The sequence below is a fragment of the Hippocampus zosterae genome, chromosome 15 (genome assembly GCF_025434085.1).
Source record: "Hippocampus zosterae strain Florida chromosome 15, ASM2543408v3, whole genome shotgun sequence".
In the NCBI taxonomy this organism is placed as follows: domain Eukaryota; kingdom Metazoa; phylum Chordata; class Actinopteri; order Syngnathiformes; family Syngnathidae; genus Hippocampus; species Hippocampus zosterae.
Window position 1 is genome coordinate 15,729,152 of NC_067465.1, and position 27,651 is coordinate 15,756,802.

General features: G+C 41.9%; 1 protein-coding gene and 2 long non-coding RNA genes across 3 annotated transcripts; all 3 read left to right on the top strand.

Annotated features, from left to right (window-relative positions):
* Positions 1–2,356: 2,356 nt before the first annotated feature.
* On the top strand, positions 2,357–26,805 carry myl13 (myosin, light chain 13). The gene is made up of 5 exons (XM_052088590.1): positions 2,357–2,528; positions 7,335–7,362; positions 8,334–8,483; positions 25,769–25,942; positions 26,562–26,805. Exons 1-5 carry the CDS (start codon positions 2,424–2,426, stop codon positions 26,666–26,668), a joined length of 564 nt encoding a protein of 187 aa, XP_051944550.1. The 5' UTR covers positions 2,357–2,423; the 3' UTR covers positions 26,669–26,805.
* LOC127616802 (uncharacterized) lies at positions 21,434–22,070 on the top strand. Its single transcript, XR_007967189.1, has 3 exons — positions 21,434–21,495; positions 21,594–21,695; positions 21,801–22,070. It is a non-coding gene; the product is annotated as an uncharacterized LOC127616802 (long non-coding RNA).
* Positions 22,422–24,772, top strand: LOC127616806 (uncharacterized). Its single transcript, XR_007967193.1, has 3 exons — positions 22,422–22,842; positions 22,912–22,989; positions 24,744–24,772. It is a non-coding gene; the product is annotated as an uncharacterized LOC127616806 (long non-coding RNA).
* Positions 26,806–27,651: the final 846 nt, after the last annotated feature.

Here is a 27,651-nt window from a genome sequence, read left to right on the forward strand (position 1 = left end):
TGGAGAAAACCCACGCAGGCACTGGGAGAACATGCAAACTCCACACAGGAAGGCTGGAGCTGGAATCGAATCCGGTACCTCTGCACTGTGAGGTCGACGCGCTTACCAGTCGACCACCGGGTGCATATTTATTTATGTATTATTTATTCAATTGGGGTAGTGCACATTCATCAACAAAAGAATAAACAGTGCAAATGCGCCGGATTTAGCATGGATGCTAGTTTTCAGACATAATTCCAAGGCAGGTTTCTAAAATAGCACAGTGAGACACATATACTTTAAGACAGGGGTGCCCATTAGGTAGATCCTGATCTACCGGTAGATCTAAGACAGGTCCCAAGTAGATCCGAGGAGTGTCGAGGAGAAAAAAAACAAACAACCATTTGTGTGTCTTTGTACATGTTAGTAATATATTTTTTGTGTTAATATACACTGCACAAAAATCATCTTGTCAGTCTCATTTTCACAAAAAAACATTTAAAAAATAAAATAAAGCAGGTAAATCTTAAATTTGTGTGGGTGTGTGCGTGCGCGCGCCGGTAAGGGTAGATCCCGTGAGGTTAGTTGATTGAAAAGTAGATCTTCGATCCAAAAAGTTTGGGCACCCCTGCTAAGACCACAATGACAGTCGTGATCATGTTCTGTTAGCGCCCAGCAGGTGGCAGAAGCGTTCCCAGTTTTCTTGCTGCGCACCTGCCTGGCTTCACAATTGTTGAAACTATTTAAGGACCTCATGGACCACGTCAAGCTGTCGGATAATTTCGCCTTGCTCAAGTCATTGTTCATGTGCATTTCATCGAGACGCTAGACCAGGGGTGTCCAAAGTCGGTCCTCAAGGGCCGCTGTCTTGCCTGTTTTCCAGCTCTCCCAGAAGTAACGCACCTGATTCAAATAATCTGGATTGTTCTAGTGCTGTCTCAGAGCTGGCTGATGATCTGATCATTTGAATCAGGTGTGTTGCAGAAGGCAGAGATGGAAAACAGGCAGGACGGTGGCCCTCCAGGCCTGGAGCTGGACATGCCCGCTCTAGACTTAGAGAGCATCTAGACCAGGGGTCTAGATGCAACAAACATATCTGGAGCCACAAAAAAATACAATTCTTCCATCTCAGAAATGTTTATGTTATTCATTCATTTGTTGTGTGTTCACAAACGCCCCCGTAGAATTGATTGAATAATTTCCTTGCTTGATTTTTTTTTTTTGTGCTGGTGTATTATTTTCACTTTTCTTAGTGTCAGTGAAGTGATCATTAATTTCCGTTTTTCTGAGGCTGTATTTGAACGCCTCTCGAGTCGAACGAGAAGAGAGATGTCACGGAGCCTGACGCAGACATGTCTGTTTGTCGAAACTGTTAAAATCGTCAATAAAGTGTACGTTTTAAAAACCAACACCACAGCTCTCCTTTTTCGGAGCTGCAACATGTATCTATATTGATTTGAGCTATATTAGCCTACTATCAAAATCTTTTTCCACGTTCAAACACTTTTTATAAAGCTCCAGGACGCCTCATTATTTGTAATTCACTGGCTTTGCACCTATTTTTGTAAATAAATGTTGTTGTTAGATCAAGTGTCCTGAGTCTGTTTGTAGAATCTGATTCCGTCCGGAACTTTCCGGACGCCCGACAATTTATTTACTCAACTGACCAGGACTTATCCTCAGCTCAATGTGAGGAAATTGTATCATCACCTCTTATGTTACTAAAATAGGTTCCTTATTTTCTGAAGGGGTTCCAAAGAGAAGATTGTTTATATATAATGAAGAAAAAATGTTCGTGTTAGAGTTCATTATTTTATTTTTTAAAGAAATATTTTAAAATGTTTTTTTAGGTATTCATTTTATCCGTATATTCATGCCATATAACATTTTGTGTATTTTCATGTATATACTATTCATTTTTGTGAAGATTTTAGTTTATTGATATGTTTTTTAGAATGGCTAGGATATTTCTTTTAATTGTATTTGATTTTGTATTTTGTCCACTCATCTGTTTGCGATTTTCTCAAAGGATGTGGCACAAAAAAAGTCTGCATGTTGGACTTATAGGTAATACTTTGAGGTATTTTGTAATGCCATTTCTGAATTTATATATATATTAGCTCAAACAAATTACCTGATACTGGGTTTTGGTGGGACATCTCTTGGGTTACCATGTAGGGTTCGTTTCCTTCTATTTAATATTTTGGGGTGGGGTATTTTTTAATTGGTTATGATTTGGTGTCACTGGCCACTCAAAACTTGTCCTAAATAGAATCTCAAAGCCATGTCCTTTTATAGAGCTCCCACTGTTGTTGGCAGCATCATCAGGCATGTAAGGGGTGGAGATAGCACCTGGGTCCAGCAGTTAAAGAGGCCTAACAGGCCATCGAGAGTCACTTGTAGCTGGAACGAGCCGCCTCATCACGTCTTGATAGCCTCCCGCCATGGCCCCAAAGAAGAAAGACGAGCCCGCACCTGTGGCTGCCCCCAAACCGCCACCAGAACCAGAGCGTCCCAAGACCCCCGTGTTCAACCCCTCATCTATTACGGTAAAAAAAAATCAAAACAAAACAAACATATAAGAGATTAATCTTTAGGATGTGTTACAATTGTGGGCATACAAGCACTTTTGTATGCATTGAAATGCATGAGAAGGTGAGCTTGCTGACGGATGCAGCCCTTTAATGCCACAACGCTCGTCTGGAAACTCACAAACGTGTCTCATTGAAGAGTGGCAAATGCGGCAAGGAAATGAACCAATTATAACAACATGGGTGTGGATGCGGAGCAATGATTTCACCGGGCCCAAAATAGCAATTAAAAAAAAATAAAAAATCAACGGAGGGCAATAAATGGTAGTCGGTACATTACAGCTTATTGTGGTAAAAACACAAGTCAATCAAACACGCCTTACTCAGCGATACCGCCAGTATAGGACTGAAATTTCAACTCAATTTCATCTGTTACTTCAGATTGACAGATAGAGTATGCGTTTTCACTTTTAAAAGCATCATATCATGTCATAGCATGCATTATTTAAGGTTAAGGAAAGTTGTCGACGCAAAGTATTGCTATGTGAAGTTGAAAGCAATTTCGGAGAAATAAACATATCCAAAATGCAACATGCCTGTGGATAGGTAAAATAGTGGAGGCCAAGCTCAACTGTAACATTTTTGACATTGGTGTCTCTAACTTTGAGCTCTTTGGACCTTGGGTGTTCAAACTGCTAAGCAAACTCGCTTCAAGTATCCATTAATCAATGGCCTGGAAAATGCCTGTGCAACACAAATCTGAAATTCAAGAAGAGAAATGCTACAAATCACCTCATGGTCTGGCTCACTTTAAAAATGGCAATGATAAGCACTGCAGATTACAGAAAGGGTTCTCTTCAAAACATTTCAACACAATTGCCACGGTTCTGTAGGGTGTAGATAGAACCTACACTAACTACATTAACATGAGACTAATATTACAAAAGTACAAATAGTGCCACGTGGACTCAAAACTCATCTTCTGCTATACTTCCAGTGTCAGCTTATCAGGTGCATATGACTGTCACTTATGCTATTTATTTCCTCGTCATTTTTGTTGACAGCAGTTTCTGATGACTTTTGTTAAGCGTCGAGCAGCTGGTGGGCTAAAGTTCTGCAAAGTTAGTTTTTCTTCAGTACAGATATAGTTTTTGAGTGGCTTAATAGTTGGAGCAGATGTGTGTTCGATAGAACACTAGCTTGGTTGTGTTGATGAAGCTAAACCTGGATGCCGGTTAGTCTACTTATAAAAGTACAAACACTCAAATGTGTCTGGACGGTATGGCTTATTGTACTCCCCCCCCCCCCGCCCCCCCAAAAAAAGCACTTGAATAATTGCATTTAAGTCAATTTAGCTTGTGGCAAATTGTATAATTCAACAAACGTACCCCAAGCAAGATTGAAAATGAAAAAAAAAAGTAATAATAACTGGAAGCTGGACCAGTCGTGTCAGGTATAGCATAGCATGAGATTGAAATGTATTCAACAGAATGTCCCTGCCAACTTTATTTCATGTGTATGAAATAAAGCAACAATAATAATAACTAGTAGACGTATTTTGAGGGCATCTTGGGACTGGGACATCTTATTGCAACATCACCATTGCTCGACCCTTCTTGATCTTTAGCTGCTACTTATTTGGTTGCCAAGCACTTGTGAAATGCGGGGAGGAATGATGACGACGAATAACAACCATGGGGAAACAAAAGATACGTAAGCATCTATCCAATTTGACTTTTGGAAAGAGCAATAGAGACACCTTGCGATGGTGCCGAGACGGTGCAAGCTTCGTGGCACGTTGACATTGGCCGTCACATGCAATACCCATTACAGGTACTCAGGATTGATGCGAGCGATGTCTGAGAACAGCAGACCAGCCACACAATATTCACCATATTTTGCGTCAAAGAGCTGCTTTTCGAGGCAAAAAAAAGCCACAACCTAAGCTGACTGGAGAATATGAACAAGATTAAGCAAGCCTTTATTCGTTTCACAATGGAGACGTTCCCAATTATCAGCTTCGAGGTTATGAAAGGAAGAAGTAGGGAACAAAAAGTATCCGAGCGGCTGTAAAGAGGTGAATTGTTCCCCCTTCATATTTCCATTTTAGTTAATTTAAGATGAAATACCACTTAATTTGTGCCGTATGTTGCACATAGAGAACATTTGACAATAAAGTTGAACTTGAACTTGAACTTGACCAAAGACCTGTTTTGGATCAAGGAAGCACAGTGACATCTCGACTGAGAGACAAGCTTTATCCAAGTTAATGAGGAGCATAGTTGAACGTGGGTTGTGAGTGGAAGATTATTTTCTTTTTTTTCATGTTTTATAAAACTACAGTATTTATGATCATTTAGATTTGAGCAGGAGGCGGAGTACATTCTGAATTGGTTGCCAGCCAATCGCAGGGCACAGAGACAAACAACCATTTCCACGCAGGCATGGGGAAAAGATGCAAGCACCACACAAAAAGGCCGCGGCCCGAAAGCGAACCATGGACCTCTGAACTACGGAGCGGTCCTGCTAACTAGTCCCGCACTGTGTCGCCCTCTACACTAATATACTAATATAAAAAAGAAAAGATGTAAAAGATAAAAATAGTTTTTGTCAATTTTGGTGATGCCCTGCGATGTTTTGATTTCAAGTCAAGTCAGCTTTTATTTTCAAATATGCTCTGTGCTGTACGTATGTATGTACATACAGCACAGATCTTTTGATACTGTGTCCTTGGCGCTTTTGGAGGATGTAGTTTGCCAGACGAAGCCATCTGGCTCCCCTTGCGACTCTCTTCCCCCACGCTTCTTTCAGGAGGTTCTCCCGAGTGTTGGTGCATCGGTCTTGGATATCATCAACAGCAGCCTTTCTTCTGGTGTAGTTCCCCAACAGTTTAAACATGCTGTGGTCCAACCCTTGATCAAGAAACCTGGTCTTGATCCAGATGAGCTGTCAAGTTACAGACCCATTTCCAAACTGCCTTTCATTTCCAAAATTCTGGAAAAAGTGGTGCACATGCAGTTGAAACTTTTCTTGGATGAACATAACATCTTGGAGGTCTTCCAGTCAGGTTTCAAGACGATGCATAGCACGGAGTCAGCCCTGTTACGCGTTTCTAATGACATCCTCCTGGCAAATGACTCTGGAGACCACGTGTGTCTGGTTTTATTGGACTTAACTGCAGCATTTGATACAGTGGATCACAGTATTCTGCTGACTCGTTTGCAGCACTTGGTGGGCATTGGCGGGAGTGTTCTTGATTGGTTTAGGTCCTATCTAGCTGACAGGACCTTTTGTGTCAGCCTTGGCTGCTCTGAATCACGCACTGCTCCCCTGTCATGTGGTGTTCCACAGGGCTCAATTCTGGGGCCTCTGCTGTTCTCGCTGTATCTGCTCCCATTGGGTTCCATCTTAAGGAAACATGGTATTCCTTTCCACTGCTATGCAGATGACTGCCAGATCTATGTCCCACTGAGCAAGAAAGACACCTTCTCATTAAGGCCACTCCTATCCTGTCTGGAAGAAATCAAAACCTGGATGGCACAAAATTTCTTGAAGTTCAACGAAAAGAAGACAGAGGTGATATTGTTTGGCCCCAGTGGACCTTGTACATTCCATCCTGTAGACTTGGGCCCCCTATCTCCTTATCTGAAATCAACGGTCTCAAACTTGGGACTTAAACTGGACAGTGATTTCAAACTCGATCGGCAAATTGGTGCCGTTGTTAAATCCAGCTTCTTTCACCTTAGACAGCTGGCCAAAATAAAACCTTTCCTCTCACATGAACACTTTGAGACAGTAATTCATGCCTTTGTCACATCCCGGCTCGATTACTGCAACGCCCTGTACTTTGGAGTCAGCCAGTCCTCCATCAAGCGCCTTCAGCTGGTACAGAATGCCGCTGCTCGCCTCTTGACTGGTACTCGTAAGAGGGAGCATATAACTCCTACTTTGGCATCCCTTCACTGGCTCCCCATTCATTTTAGAATTATTTTTAAGATCCTCCTCTTTGTTTTCAAATCTCTGAATAATCTCGCGCCACCTTACCTCTCTGAGCTCATACGCCCCTACACCCCTGCCCGGCGCCTCAGGTCTGTGGACCAGTCTTTGCTAGACGTACCAAGAACTAAACTGAGGCTCAGAGGGGATCGAGCCTTTTCTGTTGCTGGTCCATCTCTCTGGAATGACCTCCCACTGAACATTCGGCAAGCCTCCTCGCTGCCCATCTTTAAATCCCTCCTCAAAACTCACTTGTATTCTTTGGCGTTTGACTCAGCATGACTTAGATTTGCTATTGTTTTTACTGCTTGGTGCTTTCTACCGCCTTATTACTTATTACTTATTACTGATTCGTCTTACTGTTTATTGTATATGTTAAATCGCTCCATGTACAGCACTTTGTATGCAGCGATGGCTGTTTGAAAGTGCTCTATAAATACTGTTGACTTGACTTGACAGATGAAATGACTTTCCTCTCTCAACCACAGTGCAAACATGTAGTGCATTGAACCCACACAGCTAAAATTTACATACATTTACATAAGTCATAAATACATAAGTATGTTAAATACAAATAAAATAATAAAAAACAAGAAAGATGCAATGATGCATTAAATATCATAGCAGCACGCATGAGCTCATGGTCCTCATGGGAACCTGCATGGCCTAAAATTAAATAGACAGTAGCTGACAGAGGAGCCAAGGTCAGCGACAATGTACAGCAATGACGCGAGACTGCAACTCGATCTGATAGGAGCACTGTTGTTGTATCTTGTCTTTCAACCTTTTTAATCTGATACACGTGGCCTTTTTTTTTTGTCTCTCCAGCTGGAATTCACCCCTGAGCAAATCGAAGGTATGCTTTTAAGGCCTTCATCTTGCATGCTATTTGTAGGAGGGCCAAGCCATGAATTGACTGATCTCATTACTAATGTGTGGAAAAACATTGAGACAACAGCTGATCATCACTGCTGGAATTCAACATGCCAATGAAGTGAATGGAGGAAGATCTTTATATAATGAGATATGGATCGAATCGCCTTTTAGTGAAGAGATGCGCACCCCTACTAGTCAGCTATTTTTACACCCTGAAAATGCATCTTCCCTTTGGATCACATGTGTCAAAGTCAAGGCCCGGGAGCCAGATCTGGCCTGCCACATCATTTTATGTGCCCCCTGAAAGCAAATCATCTTCATGATCAACTTTCATGATCCTTGCTTAAATCTGTACTGCAATCTCAAATTGTCATGCGTAATAAATACCTGTGACATTTTCCAATAATTTTGTTACCTCATTTATACTCACTTGAGTAATAATTGAACAAATACTTAACTGATTTCAACACTAGCGAGCCATCTTTTTTTGTGTGTGTGTGTACAAGTCATAATACGATGTGATGGTGAAACATGTACCGGTATTCGGTTTCACTCTTAACGATCCGCCAAGTGGCCCAAAGTGGCCTGCGACCAAAATGAGTTTGACACCCCTGTAGTAGTAGTCTGCCAATGTAGTAGCTATAGTGTGCCTCATGGTCGGCTGTGAGTATGTGCACTTCACAGAGAGAAGGATGAAAAGCAACGAGGGTACAAATTATTTTAAAAAGTCATGCTCAACAGCCAGTATGTGGACCAGGGCTCGGCAGTGCCATGGCTACTTTAGAGTGCCTCGTTGTCCAGGGGAAGAATTTTGGCTTTTTTTTTTTTGAATGTCTGACTTGACAGCCAGTGTGTGCAATGTGAGTTCAAACTGGTGTGGCTGTTCCAGATCCGGTGATGTGGTAGATATTTGACACAATTAAAGATTGTTGTTGTTTTTTGCTCTAACAGATTTCAAAGATGCATTCCAGCTGTTTGATAGAACTCCCAACAGTGAAATGAAGATCACCTATGGCCAGTGTGGTGATCTCATCCGAGCCTTGGGACAGAATCCCACAAATGCCGAGATCATGTACGTGCTTGGAAAGCCCAAAGCAGAAGGTGTGTCAAGTTTTTGGCGCAAATTTGGATGGATGTGCTATTGATTGATTTTTTTTATTTTTATTTTTTAAAGATTACTACATGGTCAACATCAAATACAACAAAACGAATTCTAGTTTAAAATGGATTTGAATAATAATTTTTTTTGGTCATTTTCAGAGTGAGTGAGTGAGTGAGTGAGTGAGTGAGTGTGTGTGTGTGTGTGTGTGTGTGTGTGTGTGCGTGTGTTCTTGTACTCACTACATTGTGAGGACCGGCGTGAGTTTTTAACCAACGGAGTGAGGACATTTTGACGAAGTGAGGACATTTTGGCCGGTCCTCACTTTGACACCCTCTAAATCAACTCCAAAGTGTCCAAAACGGGTACCCCGTGCTTTTCCCCAAAGGTCCCCAGAATGGGTCCATGTTGAGAATTTTTCGCCGGGAATTCACACCCTTTTTGCTCTCTACTGCAGCTTCTGTCGAAATTCAGTACTGCACCAACTTCACACTTTTTGCTCTCTACTGCAGCTCGTGTCAAAATTTGGTACTGCAACAATTTCACACTTTTTGCTCTCTACTTCAACTAGTGTCGAAATTTGGTACTGGACCAAAATTATAAATGACAAATCCCCTTGCTGCTCTTTGAAGAGCCACCTTGAGAAATAGTTATTTAAGATAAGATATCCTTTATTCGTCCCACAATGGGGAAATTTACAGCCTCCAGCAGCAAGAATGTATGTAGAAAGAAGAAAGGAGAAAGAAAAAAAAACAAACATCTTTCAATTAAATACAATATGAACACAAATGGATAAAAATTATTATTTTTATCCATTTTATCCACAAATGGATAAAAATTATTATTTTGTGTTCATATTGCATTTAATTGAAAGATGCTTGTTGTTTTTTTCTCTTTCTTCTTTCTACATACATTCTTGCTGCTGGAGGCTGTAAATTTCCCCAGTGTGGGACGAATAAAGGATATCTTATCTTATCTTAAATGGATAAATCGCAGTACTATTTACAATTTTCCTTCACATCATTTAATTATTATTATTATTATTATTATTATGATTGTTATTTTTTATTCATCAGCCTGACAGCAGTCGGTAGGAACGAGCGTCGGTATCTCTCCTTCTTGCAGCGCGGGTGTAACAGTCTCTGGCTGAAGGAGCTACCAAGTGCTGTCAGGGCGGGCTGGAGGGGGTGGGAGGGACTGGCCATCATAGCTTTTTTTGTTTGTTTTTCAAAGACCTTTACAAGTTATGTGAATTCAATTTTTTTGTGAGGAATGTATTTTATTGAATGTGTTTGTTCTGAGTTTGTGTTGGACTCCTATTATTTCCATGTGATTTGGTTAAATGTATCCGATTAAAATTGGAAATGCAATTAATAACAGTACCCAAATTAAGTAAAGCCTCAGTCCTACCCAAAATCCACCATCATTTTTGCAAAACTTTAATTGTATTCAATAGAACGCAATGAAGGGACATAGAATTTTTTTCTTGTCTACATTACATTTTACATTGTCTAGATCCAAAAGTACTGTACTTAAACAAGTAGAAAAATGTATTACATCACAAAAGAGAGGTTCGAGGCTCGTTAAAGCCACTTTTCATCAGTTGTTTTTGTTGAGGCACAAATAAACGTTGCATTTAGCATAATTTTAAACTGTCTGACCATTACAATTGGACAAAGAAAATAGCACTTTAAAACGATCTGACATATCTCTTCAATGTGTACACATACAGTGAACAACTGTGACATCAGCTCAATGAAATGTAGAGTGAAACTGAAATGAACAGATTTAAACACTAACCTCGTGTACATAAATACAACACAAATCATCTGGTACTAAACAAAGACATAAATGCAGCTCGAAGTGTGAAAAACAACGATAAACAAGGCGTTTTCGCGATTCTTTCAAATGCTAATTAGCTCGCTAGCACCGACCTAGCATCGTCGCTATGTTGTTAGCATTCATTTAGCATCATCGCTATGTCGTTAGCAGTACTGTACTCTGAGCTAGCGAGTTTCAATGACAACAATTGAAGAAAAACGATCTCCGAAACACATTTCTAAATAATTCTAAGCACAAGCAGACTTACAGCCATTGCTTTCGAAGGTGAAACGAAAGGAATATAACTCAGGAGGACCAGTTGCAACGACCACAATCGGGCTTTCTGGAACGATTAGTCTGCTACCAGCACGGCGTCTGCTACCCACAATGCACCGCGATAACTAAATGAATATTCTAAACACGATTTCTATTAATGAAATGGCCCGAAACTTTTACTGTGGGCAGAACACTTACATACAGGAGTTTATGAATAAAATGTGTGCGAGAATTGAAAGCCGTTGAGAGACGGCATCGTGTTTGCACATGGTGGCCAACTCCTGCTGAGTGCATCAAGCCGAATTAATCAAATATCTTATCATAAAATAACTTATCATGGGGATTGACAATAGGATGGCACATATTTTTATTTTATTGGATGGATTCTGGAGTTGGTGTGAATTCACAAATACTGCGAGAATTCAGCTTGCAGGCATGGTTTTCCTTAGAAGAGGCTGTGAATCAGTCGCCAAATGTCCGTATGACCAATGTTCCCTCTAAATTGTGCTCGTGAGCAATTTTGCGTAGCTCTCGTGCTCCCAGCCGCACACGGTGATGCTGGCGCGCACAACGCGCAGCTGCAGGCAACATTGAAGGGGTGTTCACACGGCACACATTTGCTCCGGCCCTGCACCGATGTATTTTGTTGCGATATATTTTGCACCACAGCAAAATGTGTGGAGCGTTCACACGAACAAAGCCGCTGAGCATGTCAGCTCCGGCACAGCGTCGTGCAGCCCCACTTGCGTTCAAACGGCAGTTTCTGCAGCGGAGCAAAACGACAGAAAACAAATGAGCTGTCGTGTTGTTGTTTTTTTTAAACGTATACACAACTCAAGGACTACTGGACAGGCACGTCCTTCTCCTTCTCGGTCTCCGTGCCTTCTGCTCGAGAGTGACCGCCCCCGAAAAACGCAAATCAACGATGACTTCAATGACACTCAGAAAAGCAAACACGTAATGCGCCAAACAGAAAATCAGAGAGGAAATCACAAAATAAATTATATGGGGGTGGGGGGTTGTGAGCACACAACAAAGGAACAAACTACACAAACAACTCCGAGACAGTCCAGTCTCCTACAAAAGGAAAGATGTTACCAGCTAAGTCTTGTGTCGTTATTAAACAAACACATGCAGTCCGACAGAGCGTGAAAGCAACGCATTCTCGCCGTACGTAAACTCTTCACAAGCATTTGCTCTGGAGCAAATTTAACCCAGTTGCGTTCACACGTGCAAATTTACATCGGTGCTGCTGCGCAAACGAGCTTTTGCTCCGGAGCAAATTTTTAAACCACCTCCCTGTGGTGGATCAAATTTGGTCCGGTGTAAGCTGTTTTCCGGGGCTACGCCGGAGCTAATTTGCACGCGTGAACGCTCTACTGGGGCAGCCCCGGTGTATCACCGGACCAAATTTTGCCGTGTGAACACCCCTTGAGACCGCTTAATTCACGAAAACCATATGTGGACATAGTTTACGAGCCCCTTAAATGAGCCTCTTTGTTTGTTTAAACCTCTTTCACATTTTTCGGTGGACAGGAGACTAGAAATGTTTGTGTTTAACTAAATGACATGCTTTCCATGATTAATGAGTAGGCAGTGTGGGACCATATTGCTACAGGTTGTATTGAGACTTGATTATTCTTGAAAAGACCCATGCTAAAATAAAAGTAACGAATGAGGGCTGGTATATATGTTACAACTCTCTATTCAGTGGTTTGATTTTTGCTTGTTTTGTAACATATCTGCTTCATGTAACTTGTGATCTCAGGTTTTAGACAGGTGTAACGCTTGTTTGATTTTGCTCACCGTGGTCCAAGTAATACTCAGGCAGTTTGTGTGAATGCTATTACAAATGGAAAATTAGAAGAAATATTGCTCATGACCTTGCTGCATGTCCACACGAATGACTCAAACTTAAATACTGTGGAATATTGCATGTTTCAAGTATGCCGACTCTAATCTGAATTTGAAAATGCTAGCTTAAAGCTCTTCTCATGGTCTCACCACCCGTGGGAGGGGTCAAAGGGGTCGGGTGCAATGCGAGCTGGGCGGCAGCCAAAGGCGGGGACCCTGGCGGTCCGATCCTCGGCTGCAGAAGCTAGCTCTTGGGACATGGAATGTCACCTCTCTGGCAGGGAAGGAGCCCGAACTGGTGTGTGAGGCAGAGAAGTTCCGACTGGATATAGTCGGACTTGCCTCCACACACAGCCTAGGTTCTGGACAGCTGAGCAACGCTATCTTGGGTGGTGATCGAGGGGAGGTCAAGTTCGAGATAGTGAGTGATTGGAAAGAAAAGCCACCAGCTGTTATAGGTCTCATTTTGGAGCAAAGAGCCCTCATTTTGTGACTACTCTTGTTATAATGTATTTTGTTCATATACCTGTACTGTATACTGCCGTTTTTGTGTTATTTGTGTTGTTGGGGCATATATTTTTGCATTTTACTGCATGTGTTCTTACACATGTATTTTGTTAACATACTTGCATGTTCATAAAGGACGTGTACCATAGTCATGTCCCACATAAGGAAATTCTGTTATCAAGACTGATTGAGCAACGCAACCATGATTTCTACTAAAGAATACTTACTGTTGTTACTTATTGGATGCAAATCATAATGATCCAGTTGAAATGTCCAAATCAGAATGAAACAAATTGGATATGCTGGGAACACTTCTGCAATACAGTACCTAACTCATTTTTTCTTGCAAAGTGTTGTGGCTGGCTTCTGCGCAGCTCTGCTAATTGAAATGTAAACAAACTCATGTCTCGGGGGAGGGGTGCTGCAAAAACTTCGTTTTGGAGCAGGTAACAGCCGCTCCTCTTCATGGCCAATGACTAAGTCAATTATCAAAATTGCCACAGCCTTTTTGAACTTTGAGGTCTGCTGTGAAGGCGAGCATGATCAATTTTGAGCAACATCTACATACAGTATTTGAGTAACTAGGCTCACCAATGTCACATACTCCGCGCACACACAGTATATTTAAACTGACTTACAATTTTACAATTGTTTTTAAAGCAACATAATTCCAAACTCTAATATGGAATTTAGATGAAACAATTATTTACTTATTGAATGCAAGTCATATTTTCCAGTTTCAATGTCCAAAGCTGAATGAAATAAATTGGATATGCTGGGGACACTTCTGCAATACAGTACCTAACTCATTTTTTTCTTGCAAAGCGTTGTGGCTGGCTTCTGCGCAGCTCTGCTAATTGAAATGTAAACAAACTCATGTCTGGGGGGAGGGGTGCTGCAAAAACTTCGTTTTGGAGAAGGTAACAGCAGCTCCTCTTCATGGCCAATGACAAAGTCAATTATCAAAATTGCCACAGCCTTTTTGAACTTTGAGGTCTGATGTGAAGGAGAGCATGATCAATTTTGAACATTTACATACAGTATTTGAGTAACGAGGATCACCAATGTCACATACTCCTAAAATAATTACAGCAAATAAAATTATATATATGTTCACAAACACAACCGCACACACAGTATATTTAAACTGACTTAAAAATTTACAATTGTTTTTAAAGCAACATAATTCCAAACTCTAATATGGAATTTAATCGTTTCTTGGTTTCTTGGAATTGGAATTCTTTACTTAGTGAATGCAAGTCATATTTTCCAGTTTCAATGTCCAAAGCACAATAAAATGAATTGGATTTTCTGGGGCCCTCCGTGAGTCGTCACCTTACCGTGGTGGAGGGGTTTGTGTGTCCCAATGATCCTAGAAGCTAAGTTGTCTGGGGCTTTATGCCCCTGGCAGGGTCACCCATGGCAAACAGGTTCTAGGTGAGGGGCCAGACAAAGCACGGCTCAAAGACCCCAATGATGAATACAATAAATGGATCTAGGTTTCCCTTGCCCGGACGCGGGTCACCGGGGCCCCCCTCTGGAGCCAAGCCTGGAGGTGGGGCTCGTTGGCAGGCGCCTGGTGGCCAGGCCTACACCCATGGGGCCCGGCCGGGCACAGCCCGAAGAGGCAACGTGGGTCCCCCTTCCCATGGGCTCACCACCCATGAGAGGGGCCAAAGGGGTCGGGTGCAATGTGAGCTGGGCGGCAGCCAAAGGCGGGGACCCTGGCGGTCCGATCCTCGGCTGCAGAAGCTAGCTCTTGGGACATGGAATGTCACCTCTCTGGCAGGGAAGGAGCCCGAGCTGGTGTGTGAGGCAGAGAATTTCCGACTGGATATAGTCGGACTTGCCTCCACACACAGCCTGGGTTCTGGTACCAGTTCTCTCGAGAGGGGTTGGACTCTCTTTCACTCTGGAGTTGCTCACGGTGAGAGGCGCAGAGCAGGTGTGGGCATGCTCATTGACCCCCGGCTCAGTGCCTGTAAATTGGGGTTCACACCGGTGGACGAGAGGGTTGCATCCCTTCGCCTGCGGGTGGGGGGACGGGTCCTGAATGTTGTTTGTGCATATGCACCAAACAGCAGCTCAGCATACCCACCCTTTTTGGAGTCCTTGGAGGGTGTGCTGGAGAGTACTCCTGCTGGGGACTCCCTTGTTCTACTGGGGGACTTCAATGCTCACGTGGGCAATGACAGTGAGACCTGGAGGGGCGTGATTGGGAGGAACGGCCCCCCCGATCAGAACTCGAGTGGTGTTTTGTTATTGGACTTCTGTGCTCGTCACGGACTGTCCATAACGAACACCTTGTTCAAACATAAGGGTGTCCACATGTGCACTTGGCACCAGGACACCCTAGGCCGTAGTTCCATGATCGACCTTGTGGTCGTGTCATCGGATTTGCGGCCGCATGTTCTGGACACTCGGGCGAAGAGAGGGGCGGAGCTGTCAACTGATCACCACCTGGTGGTGAGTAGGCTCCGATGGTGGGGGAAGATGCCGGTCCGTCCTGGCAGACCCAAACGTATTGTGAGGGTTTGTGAGGAGCGTCTGGCGGAATCCCCTGTCAGAAGGAGTTTCAACTCCCACCTCCGACAGAGCTTTTCCCATGTTCCGGGGGAGACGGGGGATATTGAGTCCGAGTGGACCATGTTCCGTGCCTCTATTGTTGAGGCGGCCAATCTGAGTTGTGGCCGTAAGGTGGTTGGTGCCTGTCGTGGCGGCAACCCTCGTACTCTCTGGTGGACACCAGCAGTAAGGGATGCCGTCAAGCTGAAGAAGGAGTCTTATCGAGCCTTTATGGCCTGTGGGACCCCAGAGGCAGCTGACGGGTACCGACTGGCCAAGCGGAAGGCAGCTTTGGTGGTCGCCGAGGCAAAAACCCGAGCGTGGGAAGAGTTTGGTGAGGCCATGGAAGCCGACTTCCGGACGGCTTCGAGGAAATTCTGGTCCACCATCCGGCGTCTCAGGAGGGGGAAGCAGTGCACCACTAACACTGTGTACAGTGGGGATGGGGTGCTGCTGACTTCGACTCGGGACGTTGTGAACCGGTGGGCAGAGTACTTCGAAGACCTCCTCAACTCCACCAACACGCCTTCCTTGGAGGAAGCAGAGCCTGAGGACTCTGAGGTGGGCTCTCCTATCTCTGTGGTTGAAGTCACCGATGTGGTTAAAAAGCTCCTCAGTGACAAGGCCCGGAGTTCCTCAAGGCTCTGGATGTTGTGGGGCTGTCCTGGTTGACACGCCTCTGCAACATCGCGTGGTCAACAGGGAGAGTGCCTCTGGATTGGCAGACCGGGGTGGTAGTCCCTCTTTTTAAAAAGGGGGACCGGAGGGTGTGTTCCAACTACAGAGGGATCACACTCCTCAGCCTCCCTGGTAAGGTCTATTCAGGGGTGCTGGAGAGGAGGGTCCGTCAGGAAGTCGAGCCTCAGATTGAGGAGGAGCAGTGTGGTTTTCGTCCCGGCCGTGGAACAGAGGCCCAGCTCTACACCCTTAGCAGGGTTCTCGAGGGTATGTGGGAATTCGCCCAACCAGTCTACATGTGTTTTGTGGACTTGGAGAAGGCGTTTGACCATGTCCCTCGGGGAGTTCTGTGGGGGGTGCTTCGTGGGTATGGAGTACCGAACCCCCTGTCTCGGAGTTGTTTGTTCCTTTGTTGTTTGTTCACAACCCCCCGCCCCCCATAGAATTTATTTTGTGATTTCCTCTCTTGATTTTCAGTTTGGCGCATTAGTGTTTGCTTTTATGAGTGTCACTGAAGTCATCGTTCATTTACGTTTTCTTGGGTGGTCACTCTCGAGCAGAAGGCATGGAAACCGAGAAGGAGAAGGACGTGCCGGTCCAGTAGTCGCTTGAGTTGTGTTTAAACAGTACGTTTTAAAAAGAACCAACACGACAGCTCGTTTGTTTTCTGTCGTTTTGCTCCGCTGCAGAAACTGCCGTGTGAAGCGGCTTTTTACGTGTGAACGCTCCACACAATTTGCTGCGGTGCAAAATATATCGCAACAAAATATATCGGTGCAGCGCCGGCGCAAATGTGTGCCGTGGGAACGGCACTTTAGTCAATCAGTTCCTACAACAGCAAATCGCAACCGGCCCCTTGCTAGGTTCTGATAACCTTCAATCTTGGCTCCGACCTCCCTGTATGGAGTTTGCATGTTCTCCTGTGTGGGTTTTCTCCAGGTACTCCGGTTTCCTCCCACACTCCAAAAACATGCATGAAAGAATAATGGAACACTCTAAATTGTCCCTAGGTGTGAGTGTCAGTATGGATGGTTGTTCATCCATGCGTGTCCTTTTAGAACAGCTTTTCACATGGCTACACTGTAAAAATGAACTTTTGGTTTGAAAAAAAAAGATGTCTACATTAGAGATTGTGCAGGACAGCTGCGTCTTTGTCAGTGGCTAAGTACCCACTCGTTGATGAGTACCTAAGAATGCAATGGACAGTATTAGGGTGTGACACATATTTGGTTTCTGGGGGGGGGGGGGGGGTGGAGACTCGCTTCGTTGACGCAAAGTTTCACATCAAGGTGAGGGGCCTGAAATTAGCGTCTTGTAGCCCGCGAGTGTGAGACGCCTGTATTAAATTAAGAAACATTTCACATCTTTTTGGAAAGGCAGGTTGGAAATATAGGTTGTTATTTCAGTATTATTGGATGACTACATTGATAAACTACAACTTGAGCCCTTCTGACAGTTTCGTGGTATATTGGTTTCAATGGCAGCACTGTTAAATGCTGGATGCGGAAGGGAGCCGGTCACCTTGTTGAAGTGAAGTTGTAGTCTTGGAAGTAGGAAAAATGGACAAACATAAATATGGAACAGCTTTGACAATATCCCAAACTGTAATAACCGAAGCAGAGCATTGCATACACAGTGTAGGCGTTTTATTTGTTTTAATTTCTTTGATTGATAAATTAATAACTAAAGTGTTTTGAAATGTTGTTACAATACTTTATGTAGTTTAGTAATTTTTGTGAATTTCTGATTATGTTATATGAAACGTTAAAGTGAGAAGACCATGAAAGGGTTAATCATGTTTAAGTAGAGTTTTCGCTCCGAAGTTGCTGCTCTGCCCATCCCCCCGCTCTCCCCCTCGCATCAATTAAGAAGCGGTTGGCTTCAAAGGCTGGAGGAGCGTTGTCTTCACGCGATACTTTTCGGCGCACTCAAGCCATTTATATTTCTATACCGGGACAACCAACACCATTTGGCTTTTTGACAACATGGAGAAAACACGGAGAAGACTGTTGTTACAATACTTTATGTAGTTTAAGAATTTGTGTGAATTTCTGATTATGTTATATGAAACGTTAAAGTGAGAAGACAATGAAAGGGTTAATCATGTTTAAGTAGAGTTTACGCTCCGAAGTTGCTGCTCTGCCCATCCCCCCGCTCTCCGACCCTCGCATCAATTAAGAAGCGGCTGGCTTCAAAGGCTGGAGGAGCGTTGTCTTCACGCGATACTTTTCGGCGCACTCAAGCCATTTATATTTCTATACCGGGACAACCAACACCATTTGGCTTTTTGACGACATGGAGAAAACACGGAGAAGACTCGCCCCTAACCGGGAGCACCACCGTCAGAATGAGAATGCTCAGGTAAGTAATCACCCTTTCTTTGTCGAGAGACGGGTACCCGCGAATACGAGTGTCGTCGTAACAATCTGCGTACTGAGCACCGAAGGGCTTGTTACTCGCGGCATACTGTAAACTCTAGGCCGATTTTAATTTAAAGCTGCTTTATGTAGTTTTTTTTCTACACGAAGAAACAATGGCAAACTACGAACACAGCAATTTAGGAACAACGCACATGGCTTGCGCTCAGGCGGTTACGGCAAGGCCGCGTCGCGTTGAATTTATGTGGTTTATATTTCGGCAAAAATGAGACAGAAATTGTTAGTTTCTGTACTCATACCGAATTGAAATAAGTAGACAAATGACCCAGTGCTCTGGCTCGCTGTATTATATTAAACTAGACATGTTTAGTCTAGCCAGAAACCATTTTTCTCGAGAAAAATTTATTTTTTAAATTAAATACCGAATGAATGAGGCGGATTGCAGGCCAACGCGAGCTGCTTTACTGTGTTTTTAAATGCCAGTTGCTTAATTTCACAGAGCATCCGAAGCGTGTATCCAACATGAGTTTTATCATCACAGGTTCAAATACTACTCTGTACCATTTTATTTATTACTATCATATTTTGAGTTAATTTACATAATCATATTCATTTTACTCTTTTTTTCTGCCTGTCAACTAAAATGTCCATAGATTTTTGCCCAGTTTTTAATTTAATAAATTATTTGTCTCTTTTCCATGAGACTAGAAAATGCATGCTGATTAACTCATACTTTGTTTTATTAATGGCGGTTTTAGTTCCATCTGGTCTACTTTCCATCCTGTGAAAATGTGTGACGACAAAACATTGTCGTATTTTCATGAATGCAAGTTGGAAGACAAGTGTTGAAAACATTGGCAAAGACAGATAAACTTTGTACAGAATTGCCGAGATCTAGCATAAAACTCTTTTTCACCATCTCAGTTGTCTACAAAATTAACAATTTTCCCTGTTTTTCCCTCTTCTGCCCTGATGTGTAGGCTCAAATGCGTAAAGCCCAACCATCAGGGCAACATACACCTCTTCTCAAAGAGAGGCCTGGTACTGAGACTCATTCCGGAGCCTTCTCCACAAGGTCAACACCATCATCATCATCAGAGGAGTCTGTGTCATCCGCCCAAAGTGGAGATGACCACAAACCAGCATTCAGTGAATGGAGGGGGTCCCGGTCGTCCAACAGCAGTGGATCAGAAAAGGACCACATTGATTTGCATGAAGCTAAGGCCCTCAAGGCAAAATGTAAATCAAAACAAAAAGGTATGAAATCGAAAGGAACAGAGAAGTTAAATGATGGCCAAAAAAGGAACAACCACCAATCTTCGTGGATGTGACTGCCTCAGAAAATGCGCACAAGAGAGCAAGGCCAAAAACCCAGAACTGTTGAGGTCAACAAAATTAAGGAAGCATGTTGCTACCTTATGTCAGCTTCTCGACCTGAATAATCAGGAACTCGAGCAAGTTGCTCGTTTTATGGGACACGACATTGGAGTCCATTGTGAGTTTTATCGGGAGACCGATAAAACTTTCCAAGTGGCCAAGATTGCCAAACTACTGTTTGCGATGGAACGTGGGACAGAGTCGCTGAAGGGAAAGAGTCTGCAAACCCTGGAATCTGTTATCACTGGTATGTAAATTAATATATTTTTAAAGTCATCCCCTTCCATTTATTCTTTTCTCCCTCCGTCTTTGTTTCCACGACAGTGTGCATGTCTTTATCGGCATATTTTCTTTTACCTTCATATTTTAGTGTAAAATTATGTTTTCTGATTTCTGACTGTGAATATTTCAAAAGGAAGAGCACATGCAGCCACCTCAACCAAAGGTCTGAAAAGTGGCAAAAAGACGAGACCAGATCCAGGGAGACGACAGGAAGCTCAAGATGGTATGTAATAAAAATAACATTAGTAGTCATAGCAGGAAGAGGGATGCCAATATATGCTCTAGAGTTCATGCTTGAAATTAATATAGAAACCTTGAATCATTTCAAATTAATCACATTCAAACATTAGACCTAGTGTTGACCAAATGACCTACTTCTAAGTTACAACAATTTTTAGTTAGACACCAATTGATCCCAGTTGCCTCTGCCTCTGGCACCTTTAACCAGAACCTTTTTTTCAATGATAACAATAAGCAGACAAAAGCACACACATATGTATGTCGAGTTATTTGGGGGGATGCTGCAGCAACTTGACAGGCAGCTGCCTCTCACTATCCTCACACGTGTGCTGTTCTGACACACATCTGTCTTGTGGATTAAAAGTAACGAACAATGATCAAAGACAGAACTTTTAATCAAAAAGGGAGTTAGTGATAACATGCGATCGATACCGTTCTAATACCGTTAAACTACAACTGATTAAAGCTGGTTAGCATGTCGACCTCACAGTGCAAAGGTGCAGGGTTCAATTCCGGTCCCAGTCTTCCTATGTGGCGTTTGCTTATTTTTCCCACCACATACCTGCGTGGGCTTACTCCAAGTACTTCGGTTTCCTCCCACATTCCCATAACATGCATGGCCGATTGAACACTCTAAATTGTCCCCAGGTGTGAGTTTGAGATGGTTGTCTGTGTGTGCCCTGCAATTGGCTGGCAACTTGTTCAGGGTGTCCCCCGCTGACCTCCCAAAGACAGCTGGGATAGGCTCCAGCATGCCCTGCGACTCTTGTGAAGATAAAGCGGATTGGAAAATGGATGGATGTTTAGTAATTCCTTTACCTTGACAGCTCTCATTTTCTCTGTGTCCAGACCATTTGCATAAATGAGAAAACCCTTTCATTCTCGGAGCAAGAGTGAATGTCTTCCATCCATATTTACATGGTGTAAATGTCATCTTTCACAGAATGAGAAGTGCCACATTCAGCTGTAGCAATGAGATCTGATGATGAAGATGATGGAGGCGGTAACAGTACCAACTTGGACACTGAAAACACAGGTAATGCTTTCAGTTTGACTTGGACCATCTGTCACTGCACCATTGCTATGTTTCTGAGATGTAAGGAATTTCATTTGAGTACATCATCTTGCTCCAAGGCACCTACAAAAGGCCACCGAAGATGCAGTCAATTAAAGAAAGAAATTATGCTGATGACGCTGATGACGACATGAGTGATGTTTCTGGCAGTGAATATGGCGGTAATGTTTTTTTGTCCGACTTGAATCCTCTTTTGCTGTATTATTGGCATATTTCTGAGATGCATGTGGAAAGAACTTTGATTCTATCAAAACATTATTTTATAGATGGAGGGGTGTGCCATAAGACAGTTAAGAAGACTGTCAAGAAAAAAAAGACAATGTTGGGAAGACATGGATTGGGTGAGTCTCTAACATTAGCACAAGTGACATGTTACAGACCTGGCATTAGTAAGATTTTTTTTCTTACTCTAAGTCAGGGGTGTCAAACTCATTTCACTCTGTCAAACTCAGGCCACATTGGCCTCGGTAGATGTTAAGTGGGCCGAGCCATTAAAATTATACCGTACTCTGCTATAAAGAAGCACAAGAACATTCGGAAATGTAGAAATTTAATGAACGTATCTTTTTACAAAACATTTCATGAAGCACCTTAGATTTCCTTAGACAAATGTGCGATTGACTTTTATCATTCACATATATGCATCGCAACTGATTGTACAAGGGCACTAAACAAGTAATTGGTGTTGAAAAATACAGTGATGCACTTTTAGATTAAAGGAGATTTGTGAAGAAAGGAATTTTTAAGCCTTGTGCATATAAATTATAAATTTAATCCCTGCCTATACCTTACAAACTAAAGAGAGTGCCATTAAATGTGTAAAGGACAATGAATTCAAATGTCCTTGATAGCATCTGCTTTTTTGGGTCCGTCCGTCTCAGTGACAGACTTAGACTGCTGTTGTCTTCTTCTCAAAACAATGTGTCTTTCTACTCTGATCAAAACGGTGTGTCCCCTAGCGGATACTCCATGAATTGCATGTTATTCAAAATTTTCGTTCCATGTCTTTTCTGCATTTTTTTCACTTTTAAATGATCCTGCGGGCCTGATCAAACCTGCTTGCCCGCCGGCCGTATGTTTGACATCCCCGCTCCAAGTCCTGATTGTTTTTTGTACATTCCAATATATCAGGAATTACAAATGTGTATCATCAAAGCATATTCACCCAAAGTATATTATTATTATTATTTACAGTCAATGACGCATCTTTCACACATGGCCAAGAACAACCATCAACATCAGGGAGCGCCACCAAACGAAAGAGGATTGCAACACTTACACATGACGACGATGATGTTGAAGACAGCGGTGAGTCAGTGCATCGTCAACACAACTCAAAGTTTCATTACCATTATACTAACATGCCAACTTTCTTAGATGAAGAGGACAAAAAGACTGGACACAGATCTCTTGGGAAGAAGAAGACAGCAGTTCGAAAAGAACATAGTGAAGTTGGTAAGATGAATTTCTGTTGGATAGATCCGTATAACAATTTAAGAAACTCAAACAGCACAAGTCACTGTGACTTGCAGATGGAAAGACGAGTCGTTGAAGTGGTCTACTCAGTTGTAAAATTGTCTTCAATTTCTATTGTATAGCAATTTCTCTTACAGGGTTATGATATAATTTGGTTACAGTAACACACTGATTGTAATTGAATCCAATTAAAAAAAAAATCTGACCAAAGAGAGATGCAGTCGAACCTCTCGACAACGAAATCATGTTTGCAGCCAGAAATATTCACATTCACACCATCACTGAGCAGGAACTGATCCCACACAAGTCATGCGAGTATACCACTACACCACAGGTGTCAAAGTCAAGGCCCAGGGGCCGGATTTGGCCTGCCACATCATTTTATGTGGCCTGCAAAAGCAAATGAAGCATGTCGAATTCCATGAGGCTTGCTAAAGTCTGAACCAAAATCTCAAAATGTCATATGAAGTCCACAAGAACAATCATTATTTTTTACTTCTGATTTTAAAAGTAGTTATCCATCAATATGTTATGAGTGGTGTATGTAATGTGGAGGTGATTAAATATGTATATGGTCTCCCAAATTCATAATGGCCCTCCATGGGAAACCATAACTACAATGTGGCCCGTGCCAAAAATGAGTTGGTCACTCCTGCAATACACCATCAGCAACCAGAAGTTACATATTTGGTATCTGACATTTGAATGGATTGTAAAATAATGCATTTCACTGCAAACAAGGAAAACTGGTAATGCATACCGTATTAGATAATATTCACCACATATGTTGCTCTGAAATCGGCACAGTGGTTCAGGCTTTGATTGTAGCTTCGAAACATGAATGTCAACAGTGCCGCTGGATTATCATTTATCGCGGCCTCGGTGTGTCATGGATTTTTTCAAACATATTCATAAAAAAAAAAGTGAAAATGCTGCAAAAGGTCCTCAAGAGGCAGTGAAAATAATCAAAACAACAGCGAGTCACATAGAGCAACATACAGGACTGTGTTTACTGTATTTCGTTATTTATACACTAACCTAACTTATACATGTTTAAATATATTAGTATATAGCATTAAGTGCTGTTAATTACTACAAACATGCATGTATACCAGTACATTTGGCCTTATAAATATTTATACTCATACACATGTTCATATACCTATATGGAGGGTGGGGGGGTTTTGCTACTTAGCGGATTTTCGTTTATCGCGGGTGGTTTCGGTCCCCATTAACAACGATAAACGAGGGATCACTGTACATGAAAAGACTGTTTTTTCTGTATGTTCTTCACAATAGAAGGCTTCAGAAATAGAAAACAAAAGTTTGGGGCATGCTGGAGCCTATCCTAGCTGTCATTGGGCTGTAGTCAGAGTACACCCTTTAGTGGCTGCCACCCAATTGGGGGGCCCACATAGATAAACAAGACATTAAAGGCGGAGACTTGGCAAAAAACCCCACATTAATTTTAAGGATATTGAAAAATATTAAATAATGTAAAGAGCATAACACTCATGAATCATGCCTTGAGGGAAATTGCTGCTGAGGTGTTTTTAAGTCAACAAAGTTGCTTTAAACTAGATGCCTAAAACATGTTTTGTATCAATGCATTTTTGATAGTTTTTATTCTGGTCCTGTTATCAGTCAAGGCAGCGTTCAGATTTTAATACAACTTCAAGAATGTCTGTTTATATTCAACTAAACCACTAATAACCCTCTTTTTTTCCCTCCAGAATTGGAAACTAAAAAAAGGAAGAGACCCAGACTCCAAAGGAAAGGGCAGGAATTGATCGACACCTTTCAAAATTTGTAGCATTAAAGAAAGTTCCAAGGAAAGATGACTGCGTTAAGTGTCGTAGTCAAGCATCGCCAGACCTTGAAGACCGCACATGGAGAGATATTCCACAATGAAATTATTAAAAGATATGTAATTGGGGAAAAAAGCTTGAAGATGAAAAATAGAGAGAGGAAGAGACATAGGGGGGAGATAGATGAAGGGAGAGAGGGAATGGGATGAGAGAGAGGGGAGAAAAGGAATAGAGTTTGAAAGCACAGTTATTTGGTAGGGTATATGTGGGTTCATGTGTCAGGTTGTGGCGCAGCAAGTTTTTTTAGTGTGCGTTTTGAAGGTTGAAGTTTTTCAGGTGTTCTTGTAAGTTTTGAATAAGAGTACTTTTGTTTGTCAAAAATAAATCATAAAGTCAAGTCAGCTTTTATTGTCAAATATGCTCTCTGTGTAATGTACAGCACAGATTAAAATACTTTCCTCTCAGCCACAGTGCAAACATGTGGCGTATTGAACACACAAATATCAGAACTAAATAAAACTAAATAAATGACAGTACCCTGTTAATGGTGATAAACTGTTTAAAAAATAATATATCTGATTATAAATTTACATCATTAAATGTTTAGTAAGGTGAACGGCACCTAATCTACTTCAAAATCATTAAGAACGCATGGCCAGTGCCCGGTCCTCACTTATCTAGTTAAAAACTTTTTCTTAACCTTTGGTGTTTTATTTAATCTAAAGGAATGTATTGCCTAAGGGCGCCCTCCTGTGTCTAGAAATGTGTCTTTTTCATTTCTTTTTCAAGCAGAAAGGGTGGTCCTCGCTTTGTAGGCCTTTTTACTCGGTCCTCACTGTGCAGCAAGTGCAGGAATGTGTGCGTGTGCGTGTGTGTGTGTGTGTGTGTGTGTGTGTGTGTTTTAGTGTTAGTATGTACGTGTGCACTGAATAAAATGTCCTCTGTTGCAGACATGCAGTCCAAGATGCTGGACTTTGAACAGTTCCTGCCAATCCACCAACATATCTGCAAGGCGAAAGACCGGGGCACCTTCGAGGACTTTGTGGAGGGCCTGCGGGTATTCGACAAAGAGGGCAACGGCACCGTCATGGGCGCTGAGTTGAGACACGTCCTGGCCACGCTAGGTAATCATCACCATTTCATGTACAGTCATTCCCACTCCATCGTGGGTTGCTGGTGCACGGTCTCACTGTGTAATGGATTTTTTTTTTTGGTACAGTTTATAAAACTATTTTGTTCTGTTGCCCACTTATTTTGGGTGTAATTCAATTTTTGGCTACTAGGTGGTGGCACACTCATTAAATTGACACTGGAAATTTGAAAGAAGAGAGAAACAGGATGTTTTTGCTGAAAATGATTAAATGTGAAATCTTCTTAAATCCTTGTGATTTACACCACTAGAAACCGATGATGGGTTCATTTCATCATTTCCATTTTGTGCATTATTGTTGACCTATGTTGTGAGATGAAAAATTAGTTTAGAAAAAAAAGAGATTTGTGTACTTAAATTAATTAAAATAAAAAGAGGAAATGGTACATTGTCCAATAATTTTGGCATATCCATTACTTTTGTTCCCTCTCAATGTATTTTGTGTTTAAATGTGTTTGTTTTATTTGTAAAATGTTTAAACACCTTGAATAATAAGTGTTGTAAATGCTATAAAAACATGTTGAGTGAGTATTTGTTATGGAAGATAAATTATCTTGTTATAAAGATAAACTGAGAGGTGTGGGGTCTTTTAGGTGAGAAGATGCGTGAGGATGAGGTGGAGCAGCTGATGCAGAACCAAGAGGATGCCAATGGATGCATTAATTACGAAGCTTTTGTCAAGTATCTCATGGCCTCTTGAAGGAGACATGATTTCAAAGTCCACAGTGGTGCTACCTAATTAGGTGTTATGTTGACAATTTGCATTTGTTGGTTTTCCTCCTTCAGGTCATCGGGACAACAAGAAAATATTAAGTGTGACTGTCAATCTGTCTAGTACCATTGGTGATTATTGGCTTGTCTATCGCGTAACGCAAGAAAGAGAAGAAATACAGAACATTTCAAATATATACAATAAGTTTGAGTGTGTATTTGTTTCCTAAATGAGGCTCCTACCGACAATGTGGTTTACTTATTATTTGCAATAAAATACTTAATTTGTAAATCTATACTACAATATTTATATTTCAAAATGTACAATTATTTTAGGAGTGCAATTAAAAATATGCCATTTCATTTTCAAATAATTGCGAATAATGATTTTTTTAAAACTTATGTTCAATAAACCTCTGCGCAACTTAATAGATTTGAAAAAGTATTTATTATTAATAACAATGCTTCTAATTAGGCTTGTAAATTTTGTATTGAATGGCAAGAAGATGAAAAAAAGGAAAAAAATCTAAATCCACATTACCTCAACTGTATTAAGATTATTGTCAGCCAAATAGCATGGTTACTTCACTATATTTAAAACTGAATAACATTTTGAAAATCTTTTTGGAAAAGATGAACAGCACAATAGCATTTTTTTTAACTTGACATATAACAGTATTTATAGAGCACTTTCAAACAGCCATCGTTGCATACAAAGTGTTGTACATGGAGCAATTTAACATGCACAATAAACAGTAAGACACTACTCAAGCAACCCTAGTCAGAGGGGTTACATGCAGAGAATGTGGGCTAAATGGTTACTTCGAAACCCACAGTCACAGTTCACCACGAAACAACTAGTAGCTCAGTGTTCCAACATCCACAAACGGCAACTGCTGTCACAACTTGAGATTGATGAGGTACAACGCAGGTTGAATGGTGAAGGGCCCCAGGTTGCTAGATCAGAGGAGG